The sequence below is a fragment of the Hippocampus bargibanti genome, linkage group LG02, assembly GCF_051943395.1.
Source record: "Hippocampus bargibanti isolate YZ-2025 linkage group LG02, ASM5194339v1, whole genome shotgun sequence".
NCBI classification, from domain to species: Eukaryota; Metazoa; Chordata; class Actinopteri; order Syngnathiformes; family Syngnathidae; genus Hippocampus; species Hippocampus bargibanti.
The window spans coordinates 33210584-33231703 of NC_142735.1; the positions used below are offsets into that span (position 1 = coordinate 33210584).

The 21120-nt window shown below is 40.7% G+C and overlaps 1 protein-coding gene across 1 annotated transcript in view; it reads left to right on the forward strand.

Moving 5' to 3' along the window:
* ptcd3 (pentatricopeptide repeat domain 3) overlaps positions 1–17406 on the forward strand; it is a 39650-nt gene extending 22244 nt beyond the window's left edge. Inside the window, exons 10-22 of the mRNA XM_088991272.1 lie at positions 114–196; positions 279–423; positions 1268–1318; positions 3513–3602; positions 7496–7524; positions 7752–7858; positions 7984–8062; positions 9663–9753; positions 12442–12527; positions 13771–13916; positions 14630–14671; positions 17011–17175; positions 17259–17406. Coding sequence (XP_088847398.1) covers positions 114–196; positions 279–423; positions 1268–1318; positions 3513–3602; positions 7496–7524; positions 7752–7858; positions 7984–8062; positions 9663–9753; positions 12442–12527; positions 13771–13916; positions 14630–14671; positions 17011–17175; positions 17259–17304 — 1160 coding nt within the window. The 3' untranslated portion in view covers positions 17305–17406. The remainder of the gene's footprint in view (positions 1–113; positions 197–278; positions 424–1267; positions 1319–3512; positions 3603–7495; positions 7525–7751; positions 7859–7983; positions 8063–9662; positions 9754–12441; positions 12528–13770; positions 13917–14629; positions 14672–17010; positions 17176–17258) is intronic.
* The last annotated feature ends 3714 nt before the right edge of the window (positions 17407–21120 follow it).

Here is a 21120-nt window from a genome sequence, read left to right on the forward strand (position 1 = left end):
TAGCTAGCTAATAGATAGCCAATAGCTAATAGCCAGCCAGCTAGCTAACAGATAGCCAATAGCTAATAGCCAGCCATCTCCAAGCAGCCACCAACCTTCAGTTCTCTTCCCAGCTGACGTCCACATCTTCAACGCCCTGATCTCAGCTGTTCCAGAAGTCAGAGAGAAATACATGGAAAGATGGGACCTCATTTCTGTAAGGTGTTGGAAAACCTGGCAAATATTACATCTCATTGTCCATTGTCTCATCTTGTCTTTCTTTGGTTTTTTTTTTCTAGGAGATTTTAAAGCAGATGAGTCAACAGAAAATCCAACCCAACCTGCAAACCTTTAACAGCGTTCTCAAAGCCTTGAGACGCTGTGGCTCTCTGGCCAGAACGTCGGCTTTACAAACTCTGAGTGAGATGAACGCTCTCCAGATAGGTAATTCCAAACACCTTTTTAAAATTTAAAGGACAACCGACACCCCGACAAGTTGTGTCGATAATTTGTAAAATCACTTCAAATGACTTCTACTGAGCGTAATTCACAAAGTTCATATAGCTATATTTTACGTTTTACGAGTCGCGCTGAATATTCAGGAAGTCTTGTTTTCGAGTTGATGACGATCCACTAAGTGACGTCACGGAGGGAACGCCCGTGACCGAGAAAGCGACACACAATGCATTGTGGGTACTTTTTTTTCATCTAACAACACCATGTTGATTCTGAAATTAGAAGGAAAACAACATAAATGACGCGATGGTGAATTGTTGTGTGTCGCAGCCAATTGCGGTAACACGCATAAAGAAGATGTAAGTTGACACAAATTCCCAGTAAACAAATCGGCCCATTGCCAACCTTGTGCATTTTCTGGGCGCTACATTGGAGTCCAGACGGCTCGAATTGAAACGGAAGGACTTCTTTAATCGATTGCAAACATTTATGCTTTCCTCTTCAGAACTATTTGAATGATATTCATAACTGGATGAGTAACAAGAAAGCATCTTCTCTGAATCTGAACTCTGAAGCCATTGTTTTGATTCTAGACTTTCTGAATCTGCCCATTTCCGAGCTCATTTTGTAGCAGTTTTGGGACACTTTAAGTCATTTTTAATTGGTGTTTTGCATTTGACTAAAATTATCAGTCTGCACGTTTTGGGTATTTTAGATGCTAAACATTTTTTGTGGTGTCAATTAGGAAACAAAAAAATGGTGTCAGTTGTCCTTTAAAAATCCGCATTTCTCCTGCTTGTGGTGTAATGTAAGGCAATTTGTTTTTTTGTAGCGCCAAGTCTCGCCACCTTTGACCATTTACTGGCGATATTTTACAGAGCAGGTGAGCGCAGTCATTCATTTGTTTCCCTCTGGAGCGGCCATTTGCCTTCCTCTTGTCGCTACTTCAGCAAAGCATGAAGATTTTCTTTGGCATTAATGACAACAAAATGACCAGGCTGTCATCGTTGATCCTAAAAAAATCCGCTTTATTTTCTTGAACAAAAACCAAGGCTCATCAAAACGTGTGTGAAAGGTGTAGAGTACAGATGACACAATGTCAACATGCTCTTAATAATAATAATAATAATAATAATAATAATAATAATAATAATAATACATTTCATTTCTAAGTTCAGCCACACGTGCCAGCGTTCAATAAACCCGGAAGGAACTCAAATAGATAGAAAGCTAGCTAGCCAGCTAACAGATAGCTAATAGATAGCCAGCTAGACAGTTAGCTACCTAACTCGATAGCCATATCGCGAATAGATAGCCAGTTACATAGCTAGCTAACTAGATAGCTAATAGATAGCAAATAGATAGCAAATAGACAGCCAGCTATATAGCTAATAGATAAATAATCACTTCCGTATCTGAAAAGAATCAAACTACTGCTGATAATTTATTAGACCAAATCACAGTAGATTAACACCATCTGATCATATCCATAACATGGCCTGATCACGTGACTTCAGACGTGGCTGATCACATGACTTCAAATAGTGACTACTGACGATCTGTCAGTTTGATCAGGTGACTGTAGACGATCCGATCACGTGAATTCAGACGTTCAGAAAAGTTGTTCCTCCAAGCTTTACTGTCTTCCGAATGCTGCTTACGTCAACATGTCATAGCTTTTTTTTAATGGACTAAACACAGGATGACTAATGGAGCCGAGATACCTCAATACAGTGATACCTCAGCTTCCGAACTTAATTGGTTCCCAGAAAGTTTGTGTAAGGCGAAAAGTTCATCTTCCAAACATTTATTTCCCATAAGAAGCCATTAAAATGAGAATAATCCATTCCCAGGTCCACATAAAACATACTTTTCTACTAAATAAGACTTTAAACGACACAAAATATAGCTTATTTTATGTATAATAAATGTGCTATTGTATTGTAATGAAAGAAATAAACTGTATAATAAAGTTGTTTTGTTGACCTTTGTGATGGTCGTTGATGTAGTTGCCTCTTGATGATATTCGAGTTAAGTTGTGCTTTCTCTGCAATAATACCCTCACTCACACTGTCCCATGCTAGGTACTTTTCGTTAATCCAAATCAACAGAAGTTTTTCAACCTCCTCTGTTGCCTGAGACCGTTGCTTAGATAACACAAAAACACCCTTAGCCACACGTAGCAATGGTTGACTTAGTGTACTGGTACATTGGACGCTAAGTCACACAATCGCACACCTCATTGGTGTTTTTCTATGATCGCCTTCTTCTTCTCGACCGTCATTTACTTTTCTGTCCTCTTCGGCTCAACACTAGCCTGTGGTGGGGTCTTTTTCCGTCCCTTAATAGCAAAAGTACTCCACTTGATAGCAAACCACGTCTGCCACAGGTGGTGTGGAAAACTATTCCGCCAGCCACATTAAATTGTGTCGTTTGGTTCATGCAGCGAAAACTCGTTCGTATGTCAAGACTATATGCTCGTGAATTTAATGTTTGTAAGGCGAAAAGTTCGTGAGCTAAAGCGTCAGTAAGTTGAGGTATCACTGTATTCACAATCAGAAAGCCTTTAATCGTCCCATAATGGGGACATTTGCAGTCCACAGCAGCAATTTGTTAGGGGTTGGAGGTGCGGGATGGGGGGGGGGGGGGGGGGGGTGGAAAAAAAATTCAACAACAAGCTATTCTAAGCATAATAAAAATATAATCATAATAAATACACAAAATAACAATAATCCAAATATTGCTAATAAATATAGTTCAGTAAAACAGAAATAAAATGAAACCTATGCACCTTTTTCAAAATGCAAGCATACAATAGTGAGCAATAACAAAAATCTATCGTTTAACCAACATATCCTTATGGCTCTAACACTCTCTAATAATATAATATGAAATGATGATTGTTATCTCTCTCTTGGAGAAGAATTCGCATGTTACTCACCCAAAAAGGAGGTTGTGAAATGGTAATTAAAATGCCAAAGGTGAATCAATGCTTCAAATGTTCCAAAGAGTTTTCATAAAACAACTCTGATGACTCTTGTGGTGCTCTTGTCATAAGACAATATTTTGTCATTTAGGATCATCTGGCCAGGGCAATAATGACATTTTACAGGAAGTGATGTCAGAGTTGGCAGGGAAAAGCTTCACCTGCCAGGACCCCGATGATGGTACGTATTACGTCCATGTGTGTGTGTGTGTATGTGTGTGTTTAATGCCAACATTTTCCTACTCAACAACCATATTTTCCAGGCTATAAGGCGCAGCCAAAAGTCTTGATTTACTTACGTGTTAATGTACACCTCTTAAAGGACAACCTACACCTCTGTCCATAATTTGTAAAATCACTTTAAATGACTTCTACTGAGCGCATTTTACAAAGATTCCACGGCATATAGCTATATTTTACGTTTTAAGACTTGTGCTGAATATTCAGGAAGTCTTGTTTTCGAGTTGATGACGATGCCCTCAGTGTCGTCACGGAGGGAAAGCCCCTCACCAGGAAAGAGACACACAATGCATTTTGGGTACTTTTTTTCATCTGAAAACACCGTGTTGATTGCAAAATTGGAAAATTACATAAATAATCAGAATCAGAAATCAGAATTAGAAAACCCACAATGGGATAATTTGCAGTCCACAGCAGCAATTTGAAAGGGAGATGGGGTGGGGGGGGGGTGAAACGATAGAAAACAAGATATTCTAAGCATAGAAAAATAAAAATGTCAACTGTATACTGTAAATGTCCAAAACCATTTCATTAAAAAAACTGTACATATTGCAAGTATCAAGAAAGTCATATTGATATATGTAGCTGTATTACGTCTGTGTAAGCTCTCAGTCGTACAGGAGTGGTCCATCGATGAGAAGGTTTCTTCAGCCGTCATCTGTACAAAAGTGAAGGTTTCGGACGTTTCGCCTCCTATCCAAGAGGCTTCGTCAGCGAACTAATGTCTGACTGGTCGTATCGGCCCCATTTATATATCCCTAATGTCCAGACATGGTGGCGCCGGACACAGCTATGATAGGTCCCTACTCTCAGGTTGGGGGGGGCAGGGGACCCCTCCCTGTGGCCCCACTGATTGTTCCTACATTCCTGACTAACGACTGGCCTATTTGCCCCACTCCCACCTGTATCACCTCATCAGCATTACGAATGTTGCCTAACCTGTTTTGCCTAAGCAGGCTATTGTATGTATGTATGTAACCTCACCCCACCAGACCGGTTTAATGAAGGATTTTGTTGTTTTATAAGAATTGCTTCTTTTACCCCCCTTTCAAACCATCTATGTTCTTTCGCTAAGATTTTAACCTCATTGTCGTCAAATGAGTGGTTACTAGCTTTTAGGTGCAAATGTACTGCCGATTGAGGCCCACTAGTATTATCCCTGCGATGTTGATAAAGTCTTTTTTTGAGAATTTGTTGAGTCTCCCCAATGTACTGCTCTTTACAATTTTCATTCTTACAATGTATGGAATAAACTACGTTACTTTGTTTTTCATTTGGAAGCCTATCTTTTGGATGCACTAATTTTTGCCTTAACGTGTTTATCGGTTTGAAATAAGTAGGAATTTTATGTTGCCAAAGGGCTCTTTGTAATTTTTCAGAAACTCCTTGTCAGAGATATGAGAGACAGACACCGTGGACAGAGACTCAGAACCAGAAAGATTGTCCCCACTGCCGGCAGGAGACGCAGTCATCAGATGACATACGTCTGAATTGTGCGCCCCTCTGCCAAGCTATTTATTGAGAGTATATGTAAATTACAGTGATATATTAGTAAACATAGTTTTCTTGATTATAATGCCACGCCTCTGGGCGTTCTGAGCACCAACAGCTGCAAGCAGTAAAACATAAGACATTTTAATTGGTTGTCTTTTCCAAGAACTGATAAGTTTGTAATCTGGCGCTTGTGCAGGATGTTTAAGCCGTAAATAACTTTGGTGAAAAAGGAGTATCTAAAGCCCTAAATTCTGTGCAAGGCCGGACCTTCTAGAATCTTGATGGAGACGACAGTTCACCTTGCCGTGTCTGTTGCACTCAGATTTACTGTGGCCATCTGCGCTTTGACTGTAGGCCCATTGTTTAGTTGGTCAGCAAAGCACGGCACTTTTAAACATGATAAATTATTATTCTCCATCACTCCTGCAATGTACGGTACTGCTACTCCTCTCCTTTTTGAATCTTGAGAATTATTGGTTTCGTTCGCTATTCTTTCTTTCTGACATTTGTTGAATGACCACTGAGGGTACCCACAGTTAGTGAGTGCTCTCCTGATATGTTTTGACTCCTTTTCTCTACCTTCAGTGCTAGTTTCAGTACATTTGCACCTAAAAGCTAGTAACCACTCATTTGACGACAATGAGGTTAAAATCTTAGCGAAAGAACATAGATGGTTTGAAAGGGGGGTAAAAGAAGCAATTCTTATAAAACAACAAAATCCTTCATTAAACCGGTCTGGTGGGGTGAGGTTCAATTTGGATCGTTCATACAATAGCCTGCTTAGGCAAAACAGGTTAGGCAACATTCGTAATGCTGATGAGGTGATACCGGGGGGAGTGGAGTTAATAGGCCAGTCGTTAGTCAGCAATGTAGGAACAATCAGTGGGGCCACAGGGAGGGGTCCCCTGCCCCCCCCCCCCCCCCCCCCCCCAACCTGAGAGTAGGGACCTATCATAGCTGTGTCCGGCGCCACCAGGTCTGGACATTAGGGATATATAAATGGGGCCGATACGACCAGTCAGACTTTAGTTCGCTGACGAAGCCTCTTGGATAGGAGGCGAAACGTCCGAAACCTTCACTTTTGTACAGATGACGGCTGAAGAAACCTTCTCATCGATGTAGCTGTATTGCATCAACACATATTTACAGTACAAGTGTCAAGTGTCCAGTTTTTTCTTCACATGTGAATATTGAGAATTGCGAAGCCTGACAGCAGTCGGTAGGGACAAGCGGCGGTACCTCTCCTTCTTGAAGCGTGGGTGTAACAGTCTCTGGCTGAAGAAGCTACCCAGTGCTGTCAGGGTGGGCAGGAGGGTGTGGGAGGGGCTGGCCATCATAGCTTTTAGTTTAGCAAGCGTCCGTCTGTTGCCCACCTCCTCCAGAGAGTCCAGCGAGCAGCCCAGGACAGAACTGGCCCTCATGACAAGGCGCTCCAGTCTTTTTCTGTCCCGGGTGGTGATGCTGCCTGACCAGCAGACAATTCCATAGTGAATGGCTAAAGCCACCACAGAGTCATAGAAAGCGATGGTGAATCGTTGTGTGTCGCAGCCAATGACGCTAACACGCATAAAGAAGGTGTAAGTTGACATAAATTCCCAGCAGACAAATCAGCCCATTTCCAACGGAGCTTGTACGCCATCTTGTGCATTTTCTGGGCGCTACATTGCAGTCCAGACCTCTTCTGGCCGTTAGCAGGGAGAGTGATTTTTCAACAGCTCTATTCTTTGCGTATAAGTGGTTTTTTTAAACCCACTATATAAAATTGATATATAAAATATACATTGATCATATGAAATATAAAATAATAAAAACAACACTAAAAGGTAAGTATAACGTTTATAAATGAACTGTACAGTAAATAGTTTTGTATACATTACAGGTACAGTTATGCAGTAATAAAAATCGATTATATGAAATATAAAATGATAAAAATGACACTAAAAGTGATCAAATGTATAAATGAAGTGTAAACAGTTTAGTATATAATAGTATTCAATCGAAAACGTTGCTTAAAAACAACAGATTAACATCGTACACTATCCTGTCGTGTTAACATCACATCGGCCATTTTGAATGGATTTCGACTTACGACCGTTTTGTCTGAACGGAACCGGGTCATAACCCGGATCTTACCTGTATTTGGAAAACTTGTCATTCATTGAAGCGCCTTATGTATGGAAAAAGTTTGAAAATACGCCATTCAATGGGGGTGCGCTTTATACTCCAGTGCGCCTTATACACCAGAAAATACAATACTTTGTGTTCAATGGATCTCTTTCACAAAGTGGAGAATTGATTATCATCCATTTAAAGTATGCATTTTTGTCTTTTTCTCCCCAGTTTTATTCTTCTCGAGTGCCATGAGAATTGTAAGTCACTTTTTTTGGGGAGGGGGGGTCATACATTTCTTTAACATGAGTATTTGTCACTTAGAGTATTTGTTTTAGTGATGTTAATGTACGATATTATCCTATCTGCTTTTTTTTAATAAATAGTTTTTCAACGGCATCCCGATTAGAATTAAACAGTCTTGTGTTTGGGTGTATGTGGTATCTATTTTTTGTCCCCCCCCCCCCCCACACTTTTGTCATTGCAGTGTCTGGACTCTAAAGATCTGGATCTTGGATATAAAATCCAAAATCTGGTGGGAGTGAGGGAGAACTGGAGGCTTCTGGGTGATTCCTACTACCGCAGTGTTTATTAGTAAGAGATGTTCTTACGAGTGAGCTGCTTACGCGACTGGATGTAATTGCGTTTGCACAGAAATGGTTTTCCTAGCCTAGCACAACTGAAAAATATGAATGTGGTCTTCCCTGTTTCCTCTTTAGCGGTCGCTTCTTCAGCCTGTTGTGTATGATGGAACACATTGATGTGGTGCTAAAGTGGTATAAGGAGCTCATTCCCTCAGTGAGTGCATCTCGACATCTTTAGGGCTGGAATGTGCTACATTTCAATAATAATAATAATAATAATAAATTTCATTTCTAAGCGCCTTTCAAAACCCCCAAGGTCACTTTACAGTCACAGGATTAGTTTTTTTTCTGTGGGTGAGTAGCGGCAGCCATATGCGCCAGCGTTCACTCTACCTGGAATAACTCAAATAGATAGAAAGTTAGCTAGCTGGCTATAGGATAACTAATAGATAGCTAGCTAGCTAGATTGCTAATAGATAGCTAGTTAGTTAGCCAGCTAGATAGCTATTTAGCAAATAGATATCAAATAGATATCTAGCAAGGTAGCCAGCTAGATAGATAACTAGATAGCCAGCGAGATACCGAGATTAGCTAACCAATAATAACTAATAAATAGCCAGCTAGAGAGATAGATAGATAGATAGCCAGCTAATAGATAGCAAATAGGTAGCTAGTTAAGTAACCAGCTAGATAGCTAGATAGATAGCCAGCTAGATAGTGAGATTAGCTAACCAATAATAACTAATAGATAGCCAGCTAGAAAGCTGGACAGCTCGCTAAGAGATAGCAAATAGATAGCCCTCCGAAGGTCACTTTACAGTCACAGGATACGTTTTTTTGTGGGTGAGCAGCCGCAGCCACACGCACCAGCATTCACTCAACCCGGAAGTAACTAAAATAGATAGCAACCTAGCTAGCGAATAAATAGCTAGCGAATAGATAGCCATTCGCTCGTGAATAGATAGCGAAGAGATAGCTAATAGCTAGCAAAATGATAGCTATTAGCTAGCGAATAGATAGCAAATACGTAGTGAATATATCTAATGCATGCGAATAGATAGCTAATATCGAGCAAAATATCTGAAGCAGTCTATTTTTACTTGAGACAAGATGGAGAGGCAATGAAAAAAAGGAAATTATATCAAAATAAGAAACAAAAAACAGATCTTTGTTATACGAAGAGCCACAGTGTTATCCCCAATTGACATTTAACAATCACGAAGAAGTGAAATTGGATGACTTGAATGTTTTCATCTTGTTGTATTGTAGTCCAAAGACTGGCTATCGAGGTCGCTATCTATGAGCTGTCTAGCTAGTTAGCTAACTGACTAGCTGGCTATTAGCTGTCTATTACCTATCTAGTTAGCTTTCTATCTATTTGAGTTATTTCCGGGTTGAGTGAACGTGGGCGTGCGTGTGTGACTGCCGCTGCTCACCCACAGAAAAAACTTATCCTGTGACTGTAAAGTGACCTTGAGAGTTTTGAAAGGCGCTGAGATATGTAATGTATTATTTATTATTGTTGTTGTTATGTATTTGATATCTATTCATATCTATCTAGCTACCTGGCTGTCTAGCTCGCGATCTTTGAGCTGTCTGGCTAGCTAGCTAAATGGCTAGCGGGCTATTAGCTAGCTAGCTTTCTATCTATTTGAGTTACTTCCGGGTTGAAAAACTTATCCTGTGATTGTAAAAGTGACCTTGAGAGTTTTGAAATGCGCTAATAAATGAAATATATTATTATTTAACATTATGCCATTGTTCCAGCTCTGGTAACACTGACAACATTTATTGTCTGTCTTTTATGATACTAGTTGTATTATCCAAACTCACGTGGACTAAGAGACCTCCTGCAGGCTTTGGACACAGACAGTCGCTTGGACATGCTACCTACGATGTGGAAAGGTTGGTCCGAGATTCTATTCCTGTTTTCCTGTACAGAGATATATCATTTTGCGAACGCTTTAGCTTACGAACTTTTCGCCTTACGAACATTAAATTTGTGAAAATTAAAAAAGGTTAATCTGGAGTTTGGAGAATGGTGCATGATTTGCAACAGATAAATAAATCCATACAATCGCGTGCGCCGTGTGTGCCAGACCCACACACATTATTGAACAGTTTAAAACCTGACAAGCGGCCTGGTAGTCGAGTGGTTAGCACACCGGCTTCACAGTGCAGAGGTCGCCGGTTCGCGTCCCGGTCCAGCCTCCCTGTGTGGAGTTTTCATGTTCTCCCCGGACCCGCGTGGGTTTTCTCCGGGTCCTCCGGTTTCCTCCCACACTCCAAAAACATGCATGGCAGGCAGATTGACCACTCCAAATTGTCCCTAGGTGTGAGTGTGAGAGTGACTGTTGTATGTCTTTGTGTGCCCTGTGATTGGCTGGCAACCAATTCAGGGTGTCTCCCGCCTCGTGCCCGAAGACAGCTGAGATAGGCTCCAGCAACCCCCGCGACCCTAATGAGGAATAAGCGGTATGGAAAATGAGATGAGATGAGATGAGATAATCTTGGCAGACGAACTACTTTTCGGCAAACAAACCAAACCACAGGAAGCGCCACGGTGGCTGGCGGCCTAGTTTTCATCACCACTTTCCTTTGAGTGCAGACGTGGTTTGCTATCAAGGATACTTTTGCAATTATGGGAGCGAAAAAGACTCCACCACAGGCTAGTGTTCAGCCAAAGAAGACACAAAAGAAAATGATGGTCGAGCAGAAGAAGGAGATCATCGAAAAACACCAGCGAGGTGTGCGTTTGTGTGATTTAACGTCCCAGTACCAGTATAATACCTGTCAACTATTACGCTTTCCCCGTATTTTATATGTTTTTGAATGGGAATGGGAGAATCTCCAAGGTGAATACGCTGGATGGATAAGATCGTTGACAAAAGGCCAGCCCTTCTTTAGAACAGAGAAGTCTGCTAAGTCCTGCACTGCTGCATATAATAAGCAACACTAACTTTACCACATATGGCGAGAGCACTCAGAAAAAAAATTGAAATAATTGCTTGTGGTGTGTATTAAGTAAATAAAATAATGTAAACAAATTATCTTATAGCAAGAATAAAAATTATTGCTATAAGTAAATAATTATGTGTCGGATTGTGTTTGTACGGTTATTATGGCTTAATAAGGGGAATTGCAATCAAACCTGACATAGGTATATATATTTTTTAGCGCTGTGTACGGTCGATTATGAAAGCATCATGTGCGTATGCGCGGTGAACTGCATTTCCGCTTGTGTTATTGTTCTTTTAATCATTTCAAATACTGTATGGTCTACGACAACTTTTATACGGGAATTGTTGGGTTATTTTTTATCTTTCGCCCTTGGTTCATTGCTTCGACGGGTGTAGATGGAGATCGATGGTTAAATCATCAGGGAGCCAGGTCTTGAACAGAAAGTTGATTTAATTGGGAGAGCACGGGCATTGCGGTGTGGACGGAGACAGGATGACGCGACAGGATGTGACGTAATGAAAACGCGACATCATGTAAAGGAAGACAGGATATGACGTATGAGGAAGTTCAAAATGTAAACAAAGACGACAGAGCGATGTTTAGAGATGTTTGTATGGCGAATTACCCTAACAGGAATTGTAATCATTTATAAGGGCATCTATTAGCCAAGGTTGACAGGTATGAGTATGCTAAGTCGACCATTGCTATGTGTGGCTAAGGGTGTTTCTGTGTTGTCTAAGCAACAGTCTCAGGCAATAGAAGAGTTTGAAAAACTTTTGTTGATTTGGATTAACGAAAAGCAGCTAGCAGGGGACAGTGTGACTGAGGTTATTATCGCAGAGGAACCACGGCAACTTCACTCGGAAGGTGACTCTCCTTCAAAACAGTAACACCCTCCCTCCACCCACTCCATTCCATCTAGCCATCAGCTACCATCACAGAGGTCAATAAAACGACTTTATTATACTGTACAGTTTATTTATTTCTTTACAATACAATAGCACATTTATTATACGTAAAATAATGTATATTTTGTGTAGTTTTAAGGCTTCTTTCGTAGAAATGTATTAATGGGTTTATCATGATCGTTCGTCCCTGGCTCATGGCTTCTACGGGTGCTGATGGCAGAGGATAAATCAGCAGGAAGCCAGGTGTTGGACAGAAATTTAGTTTAATCTTGAAGACAGCGGAGACATTGTGGGAGGTTGGCTGAGGAGGAAGCAGAGAGAGAGAGCAAGAGACGGACTGGAAGAGCATTTATATGACGGACAGGGTGCGACGCAATAGGATGTGACGTAATGGGATGCGACATCTTGTAAACGCAGGATATGACGTATCAGGAAGTCCAAAATGTAAACAAAGATTAGAAAGAGATGTTCAAAGATGTTCGTATCGCGAATTACCCCAACATCTATGTTTTATGGGGACCTGGGAACGGATTATCTCATTTTAATGGTGTCCTATAGGAAATTAATGTTTGGAAGACACACTTTTCGCCTTACACGCACTTTGTGGGAACCAATTAAGTTCGTAAGCTGATATATCACTGTATTAGCTGTCTTAATAGATTGGTCCCTCTATGACGGAGGGTTTTAGTTGTCAATTCAAAAATCTTGTGTTTTCTTTCACTAGATATTCGATCTCTGGGTCATGACAATAAACTCGAACTGGTTGAGGAGCTGCTTCACTTAATGGCCAGGGAGAAACACAGTCCCGAGGTCAGTCAAGATGATTTTTTTCAAATAATAATAGTCATAATCCATTTCATTTATAAGCGCCTTTCAAAACTCTCAAGGTCACTTACAGTGGTTACAGTCACAGGATCAGCTTTTCTGTGGGTGAGCAGCGGCAGCCACACGCGCCAGCGTTCGCTCAACCAGGAAGTAATTCAAACAGATAGAAAACTAGCTAACAGCTATCTAATAGATATCTAGCTAATAGATAGCTAACCAGATAGCCATCCTGGCAGCTAATAGACAGGAAATAGATAGCCAGCTAAGTAGCCAGCTAGGTAGCAAAGCCAGATAGCCCACCAGATAGCTAATAGACAGCATATAGCTAGGTAGCCAGTTAGATAGCTAATATATAGCGAGCTATAAAGCCAGCTAGCGAGCCAGATAGCTAATAAACAGCAAATAGGTAATTAGAATAATAATCCATTTCATTTCTCAGCGCCTTTCAAAACTGTCAAGGTCACTTTACAGTCACAGGATCAGTTTTTCTGTGGGTGAGTAGCGACAGCCACACACGCCAGCAGATAGAATGCTAGCTAGATAGCTAGCTAGCTAGCTAACGGCTATCTAATAGATATCTAGCTAATGAGATAGCTAATAGATAGCTGGCCAGATAGCCCGCTAGATAGCTAATAGACAGCAAATAGATAGCAAATAACTAGCTAGCTAGGGTAGCCAGTTAGATAGCTAGCTATATAGCCAGCTAGCCAGCCAGATAGCTAATAGGCAGCAAATATATAATATTGATTATAAGGTTTCTTCAGTCCTGACTGACTCTGTCAGGACAATAGACGTAATCAGTGGAGGCAGAGGGAGTCGTCCTCTGCTCCCTCCAACCTGAGAGCAAGGACCAATCATAGCAGAGTCCGGCACCGCCACGTCTGGACAGTAGGAATATATATAGGGCAAAAACTGCCAGTAAGACTTTAGTTAGTTGACGAAGCATCTTGAATAAGTAGCGAAACGTCTGACACCTTCAAAGAAATACAGATGACGGCTGAAGAACCCTTTTCATCGATGGACCACTCCTGTACGACTGAGAGCTTACACAGACAAATAGATAATAATAATAATCCATTTCATTTCTAAGGGCCTTTCAAATCTCTCAAGGTCACCAGATAGCAAATAGCGCTGGCCAGACCTCTGGCAATCTTTTTACATTGTTTTACATTTCAACTCATCTATGAATAATATTTGTCAATCATCTCCCTTCTTTTCTACGCTAAAGGTCCAAGAGTCTTTTGCTGATTGTGCCCTGGATGTCAAGAGTGTATTTGATGGCAACAGAAGTCGTAAGAGTCTGGAATGGAGCAACGCCGCCCTCTCACATGTGACTTCCCTCCTGCTGCGAGCCAACAGGATCTCACAGGCTTGGTAAGGGATAATAATAATAAGACATTTCTAGCTGACTGGCTGTAAGCTGTCTAGCTGTTGGTTATCTAACTATCTATTCGCTATTTATTTGCTATCCATTAGCCAGCTAGCTAGCTATTAGCTGTCTAGGTGTCTGGCTGTAAGCTGTCTAGCTGTTGGCTATCTGACTATCTATTCGCTATTTATTTAATATCTATTAGCTAGCTCCCTAGCTTTCTATCTATTTGAGTTACTTCAGGGTTGAGTGAACGCTGGCGCATGTGGCTGCCGCTGACTGTAAAGTGACCTTGAGAGTTTGGAAGGCGCTTATAAATGAAATATATTATTATTACCGGTATTATCATTATTATTTCATTTATAAGTGTCTTTCAAAACTCTCACGGTCACTTTATAGTCACAGGATAAGTTTTTTTCTGTGGGTGAGCAGCGGCAGCCACACGCGCCAGCGTTCACTCAACCCGGAATAACTCAAATAGACAAAGTTTGCTAGCTAATAGGTAACCAGTAGATAGCTAAAAGATAGCCAGCAAGATGGAGGGTTGGATAGCTAGATAGCCAGATAGCTAATAGATATGTAGCTAAATAGCATGTTAGACAGCTAATAGATCGCTAATAGATAGCCAGCTCGCCAGGGATGCGCTGTGTTTCTCTTTCAATCCCTCCAGCGTAAATTCAAGAACTTCATCAACCAGTCGCTTCTTTGTTCTTTGCAGGGAGATGCTCCAGCTTTTCAAAGAACAGAACAGAGTTCCTTCGTAAGTCACCTTGTGGGGAAATCAATATATTTTGCATTCAACTTCTTTTCTCCATATTGACGAAGAATTAAATAACATATTTTTCTAACTCTGTCTGAGCGAAAGCTCAATCGGATGTCAAACAGCAACACTCAACGCCAACATTACCTCATTGCCTGGCAGATGATGTGCATATAGGTGTCCACTCCAGTGCCAGGGTTTTTGTCATTGTCACTCCAATTCCAGGACCCACAGAAGATTGAATTTTAGCACGACATAATTGGAAACCTGGAAGTAACTCAAATAGATAGAAAGATAGCTGGCTAGCGAATTGATAGGTAATAGCTAGTGAATAGATAGCTAATAGCTAGCAAATAGATAGCTATTAGCGAGCGAATAAACAGCTAATAGCTAATGAATACATAGCTGATAGCTAGCCAACACCTAGCGAATAGATAGATAATAGTTAGCTTATAGCAATCCAATACCTAACAAATAGATATCTAATGTCTAATACCTGACGAATAGATAGGTAATAGCTAGTGAATAGATAGCTAATACCTAGCAAATAGATTGATAATACCTAATAGCTAGCGAATAAATAGCTAAGACATAAACAATCAATACAGTGTTATAAATCTTAGACTCTCTTCTTTCAGCAGAAAAAAAGTTAATTCCTAAGTTATATTGATCTGGAGTTATCTGAGCTTGAAGTGGGGGTGGCTGTCCAAAATACAATGCAATACATCCATATTGGTTTATACAGCGATTGAACAACAGCTGAAGCTGGACCAAAGCGCTAACATGGACAAAAGGGGAAATACTGCCCCCTTGTGGAAAAGAAAAAATATTGTCAGAGGCCATGGCCAGCGCTTTATTGGCACCCAACCAAGAAAAAATATATTTGGAAAACTTTTATATGTTTATATATTAGATTTGGAAAACTTGTTTCATTCGTTGAAGGTGCGCCTTATACTATGGTGCACCTTACATATATGGAAAATACGGTACGGCGCCCACAAAAACTTGTAGTGGACATGCACATTCCACATGACGTCCCAGATCCACTGCTGAAAAGGATGCTTTGATCCTCTCCTCTTTCATCTAGAACTGCTTCATGTCACACAGAGGGTACAGAAGGTGCTGTAGTTTGAATGACTCTCTGCGTCTTTGTGTTGTCATATTATTTTTTATTTAGTTTTTTTGTTTTTTACGTCATATTACTTCCGGGTTGAGTGAACGCTGATCAAGAAAAGGTATATTGATGGCTATTGGCTATTTTGCTATCTATTTGCTATCTGTTAGCTGTCTCACTAGCTAGCTATCTATTAGTTATCTATTAGCTAGCTAGCTAGCTAACCTGATCTATTTGAGTTATTGCCGGTTGAGTTGAACGCTGGCGCGTGTGTCACACAGAACTATTTCAATCATATTCATAAATGGATGAGTAACAAGAAAGCATATGGGATAACTGACATCAGAAAAACGTTTTATAGCATTTAAAATACCCAAAACACACAGGCTTATATTTTTAGTCAAATGAAAAACACCAATAAAAATGACTTAAAGTGTCCCAAAACTGCCACCAAATGAGCTCGGAACTGGGCAGATTGAGAAAGTCCGGCCCCATTGTTCGTGACGTCACGCCAGGATACTCCTTCAAAAACTGCCTTGCTCGAGAATCAAAACAATGGCTTCAGATTCGGAGAAGATGCTTTCTTGTTACTCATCCAGTTATGAATATGATTCAAATAGTTCTGAAGAGGAAATGATAAATGTTTGCAATCGATTAAAGAAATCCTCCTGTATCAATTCGAGCCATCAGGACTCCAATGTAGCCTCCCTGAAAATGCACATGATGGCGCCCACGCTCTGTTGGAAATGGGCTGATTTGTCTGCTGGGAATTTGTGTCAGCGAATATCAAATAGTTGTCTTGGTGCAACACACAAGGACTTACCATCGCGTTATCTATGTGTTTTCCTTCTAATTTCGCCATCAACACGAAGTTTTCAGACCAAACAAAGTACCCAAAATGCACTGTGTGTCGCTTTCTCGGTCAGGAGCGTTCCAAACGTGACGCGACGTCAGGATTCATCACCAACTCAAAAACAAGACTTCCTGAATATTCAGCGAGTCTTAAAACGTAAAATATAGCTATATGCTGTGGAATCGTTGTTAAATACGCTCAGTAGAAGTCATTTTAAGAGATTTTACAAATTATGGACACAACTTTTCCGGAGGCGTTGGTTGTCCTTTTAAGTCCAGACAGATTATTTTGCTATAAGCCTAAAAAATGTGAGCTATGGATGACAGGCTACAGTTTCATTCAGATTGTGTTTTGTGCTTTGCAATTCCTCAGCGCTGAGCTGTTGGAGGACTTCCTGTCCGTGTGCCGGAACGAAGGCGAAGGCTCCGCCCAAAGAGCCATCCAGCTTGTTCAGCTGTCCGCTGCCTTTTGTCTGCAGGTGACACCTAAATTGGCAACAATGACGCTAAATGACTTTCATTTGAGTGATGAGCAAAGGTGAGGAGGGCAGACTGAAATATTTCAACAAATTGTAGGGGTTTTATAGAGAAAATGAAGCCATATTTTTTTCTTCTATCCAGAACCATCTTGTCTGAGCTGGAGAGCGTCACGGAGCCTACATATTGAAGAAATGGGTCAGCATTCACTCTCAAAAATGGACTTCTTCAATCGAATATTCAGTTAAAAATGTGAAAATAAAAGTTGACCATCTCAATGGGTCAATGGCAACCTGTTGTGGACAAAAATGTACTTTACAGTGATACCTCAGCTTCCGAACGCTTTAGCTCACCAACTTTTCGCCTTACGAACATTAAATTTGCGAGCATATCGTCTTGGCTGCCAAACTAGTTTTCGGCAAACGAACCAAACCACACGGAGCGCCACGGTGGCTGGCGGACTAGTTTTCGTCACCCCTTTCCTTGAGTGCAGACGTGGTTTGTTGTAGAGTGGAGTACTTTTGCTATTATGGGAGTGAAAAACCCCACCCCAGGCTAGTTTTCAGCCGAAAAGGACACAAAACAAACTTACGGTCGAGCAGAAGAAAGACATCATCGAGAAACACCAATGAGGTGTGGGTTTGTGTGACTTGGCGTCCCAGTACCAGTACGCTAAGTTGCTACCATTGCTACGTGTGGCTAAAGGTGTTTCTGTGCTGTCTAAGCAACGGTCTCAGGCAATAGAAGAGGTTGAAAAACTTAACGGACAGCAGCGTACAGTGGACAGTGTGAGTGAGGGTATGATCGTCGAAAAAGCACGGCAACTTCACTCAGATATCATCAAGAGGCATCCTGGAAGTTTGTCATTTATTGACCACTACATCACAAAGGTAAATAAAACGACTTTATTATATAGTACAGTTTATTTATTTAATTACAATACAATAGCACATTTATTATACATAAAAAGGTACATGCAAATCAAACCTCTGAAGATGGAGGACACTGATTCGCTGTGGCGACCCCTTGAAGGGAAAAGCCGCAAGGAAAAGAAGAAAATAAGGTGTATTTTGTGTAGTTTTAAAGCTTATTTAGTAGAAATTTATGTTTTATGGGGACCTGGGAATGGATTGTTCTCATTTTTAATGGTTTCTTCTGGGAAATAATTGTTTGGAAGATGAACTTTTCGCCTTACAGTTTCTGGGAACCAATTAAGTTGGTAGCTGTATCACTGTACTCCACTTCAATTGTGATATTTTTTCCACCAGAGGTCGCCATTTCCCCTCAAATTGCGACGTTTCAGCGTTGTCTGCTGTACTGTCATAATAATCATACATTTAATTTCTAAGCGCCTTTCAAAAGTCTCGAGGACACTTTACAGTCGTAAAAATAAATGATTATCACAAGCAAAGTGCACAAGCAACGATGATTCAAAAATGTGTTTTGTCATAAAATGTAAAGCCCCATTTTTTTCTCTTAAAGGACAACTGACACCATTTTTTTTCCTAACTGACATCTGAAAAACGTTTTATCGCATCTAAAAATGCCCAAAACACGCAGGCTGATATTTTTAGTCAAATGCAAAACACCAATAAAAATGACTCCAAGTGTCCAAAAACTGTCACAAATCAGCTCGAAACTGGGGATTTGCAGAAAGTGCCGCCCCATTGTTAGTGACGTCACTATTGGTCACACACTGCCCTGCTCCAGAATCAAAACGGCTCGAATTGATATGGGAGGACTTCTTTCATCGATTGCAAACATTGATGCTTTCCTCTTCAGAACTATTTGAATCATAATCATAAGTGGATGAGTAACAAGAAAGCATCTTCTCAGAATCTGAACTCTCTGAAGCCATTGTTTTGATTCTGGATCAAGGCAGTTTGTGAAGGACTATCCTGGCGTGATGTCACAAACAAGGGGGCGGGACTCTCTGAATCTCCCCAGTTCCAAGCTCATTTGGTGGCAGTTTTGGGACACTTTAAGTCATTTTTTATTGGTGTTTTGCATTTGACTAAAAATATCAGCCTGTGTGTTTTGGGTATTTTTAGATGCTATAAAACGTTTTTCAGATGTCAGTTAGGAAACAAAAAAAATTGTGTCGGTTGTCCTTTAAACGATAAGAGGCTGACTTCCTGAAAATAGAGATTAGTGATTTCCTGCAGAATGTCGGAACTAATTGTCTTTGGTCTGTCCCTTCATTTCTGTTGCTTTGAAAACAAGCAGCCGCATGCTTCCAACTTCATTGATGACATAGAAAAAATACAAAATTAGTCATAACATTTTTTTTAATTCATTATTTGACTGTGTTTGTGTGGTTTGCTCGTTTCAAAATAGCGATACGAATTCAAATAAATGAGTTTCAAAGTTAGGTTTCAAACTGGGGTTCGGGATCAGTAGTCTTACAATTTTAAATAAATCCCCATTCGTGTATTTCAGGGTTTTTTCCACTCTTTTTTTGTTTTGCTCAAAAATCAACACAACCACGTTCTCCTTATCATCAGTGGAACATATTCACAACAAATATACTCTTTTTTGGGGGGGTGGGAGGTATTTTTTATTGTAATAATAATAATAATAATAATACATTTCCGTTGTTAGCGCCTTTCATAACTCTCAAGGTCACTTTACAGCCACAAGATTTTTTCTGTGGGTAATTCAAATAGATCGAAAGTTAGCTAGATAGCTAATAGATAGCAAATACGTACCTAGCTAGCTAGATAGCTAATAGATAGCAACATGAACCAGCGTTCACTCAACCCGGAATAACTCAAATAGAGAGTTAGCTAGCTAGCTAATCGATAACTAATAGCTAGCTAGCTATATTGCTAGCTATATTGCTAGTAGATTGCAAATACATAGCTAGCTATCTAGAGAGCTAATAGATAGCAACACAAGCCAGAGTTCCCTCAATAACTCAAATAGATAGAAAGCTAGCTAGCTAGCTAATAGCTAGTTAATGAATAACCAACTAGATAGATAGATAGCCAGATTGGGTAGCTAATAGATAGCCAGCTAGTTAGTTAGACAGCTAGCTAAATAGCTAACTAATAGATAGCCAGCTAGATAGCCAGCCAGTTAGATAGCTAATAGACAGCAAATAGTTTACCAAAACGTCCTTTCATGTCGTCATCATGGGGTTAATGTATTCCTTTTTTCAATAGGGCTGCAACACAAGAAAATGGGGGAAAGGTGTAACGCCTCGCATATTCTGCACTGACTGCATTTTCGTGGATATTTTTTTTCTGCGGGTGAGCAGCGGTAGCTACACGCGCCAGCGTTCACTCAACCCGGAATAATTCAAATACAGTGGTACCTCGGTTCTCGAACGCCTCACTGTTCGAACAAATCGGTGTTCGAACAAAATGTTCGAGATATTCTTGCTTCGGCGTTCGAACATCAATCGGTGTTCGAACGCCAATACGACGCGTGAGTGCGTACGCGAGGGTGGGGAGCTGAGCGGCACACGGGTGTATCGTTCTCTCCGTGACCAACTGTTGTCGCTAGCGGTCGTGCTGCGTTTTGCTCTAGAGTTTAATATAGGTGTACGAAGAGTTTTAGCCCCTAATCATGCCACAAAGAAAGTAAGTGCTGCTTAAAGTGACAAAAGAAAAGTAGTGCGTACAACTATTGCATTTAAGAAAGAAATAATCGCAAAATATGAAGGAGGTGTGCGAGTGTCTGATCTGGCGAGGGAATACAGCATCGCGAAATATACGATCAGTACGATATTAAAGAATAAGGAGGCTGTGAAATCTAGTGATGTGACCGTGGGAGTGAGAGCAAGTGTCATTGGATAGATATTTGAAGAGAAAAGAACATCCTGTGGCCGAGTCATCCGTAGCTGTCACGTTCCGAGCGAGAGTGATGGCAGCTGACTCGTCGGAACGTAGTGGAATGTTTGGGATCCCAAAACAGACACGTACTACCCAAGCAGGATGTTTATTCACAAATAAAAGAAAAAACAGCGAATAAGAAGGCAGGGGGTGATCCGACCCGCTTACCG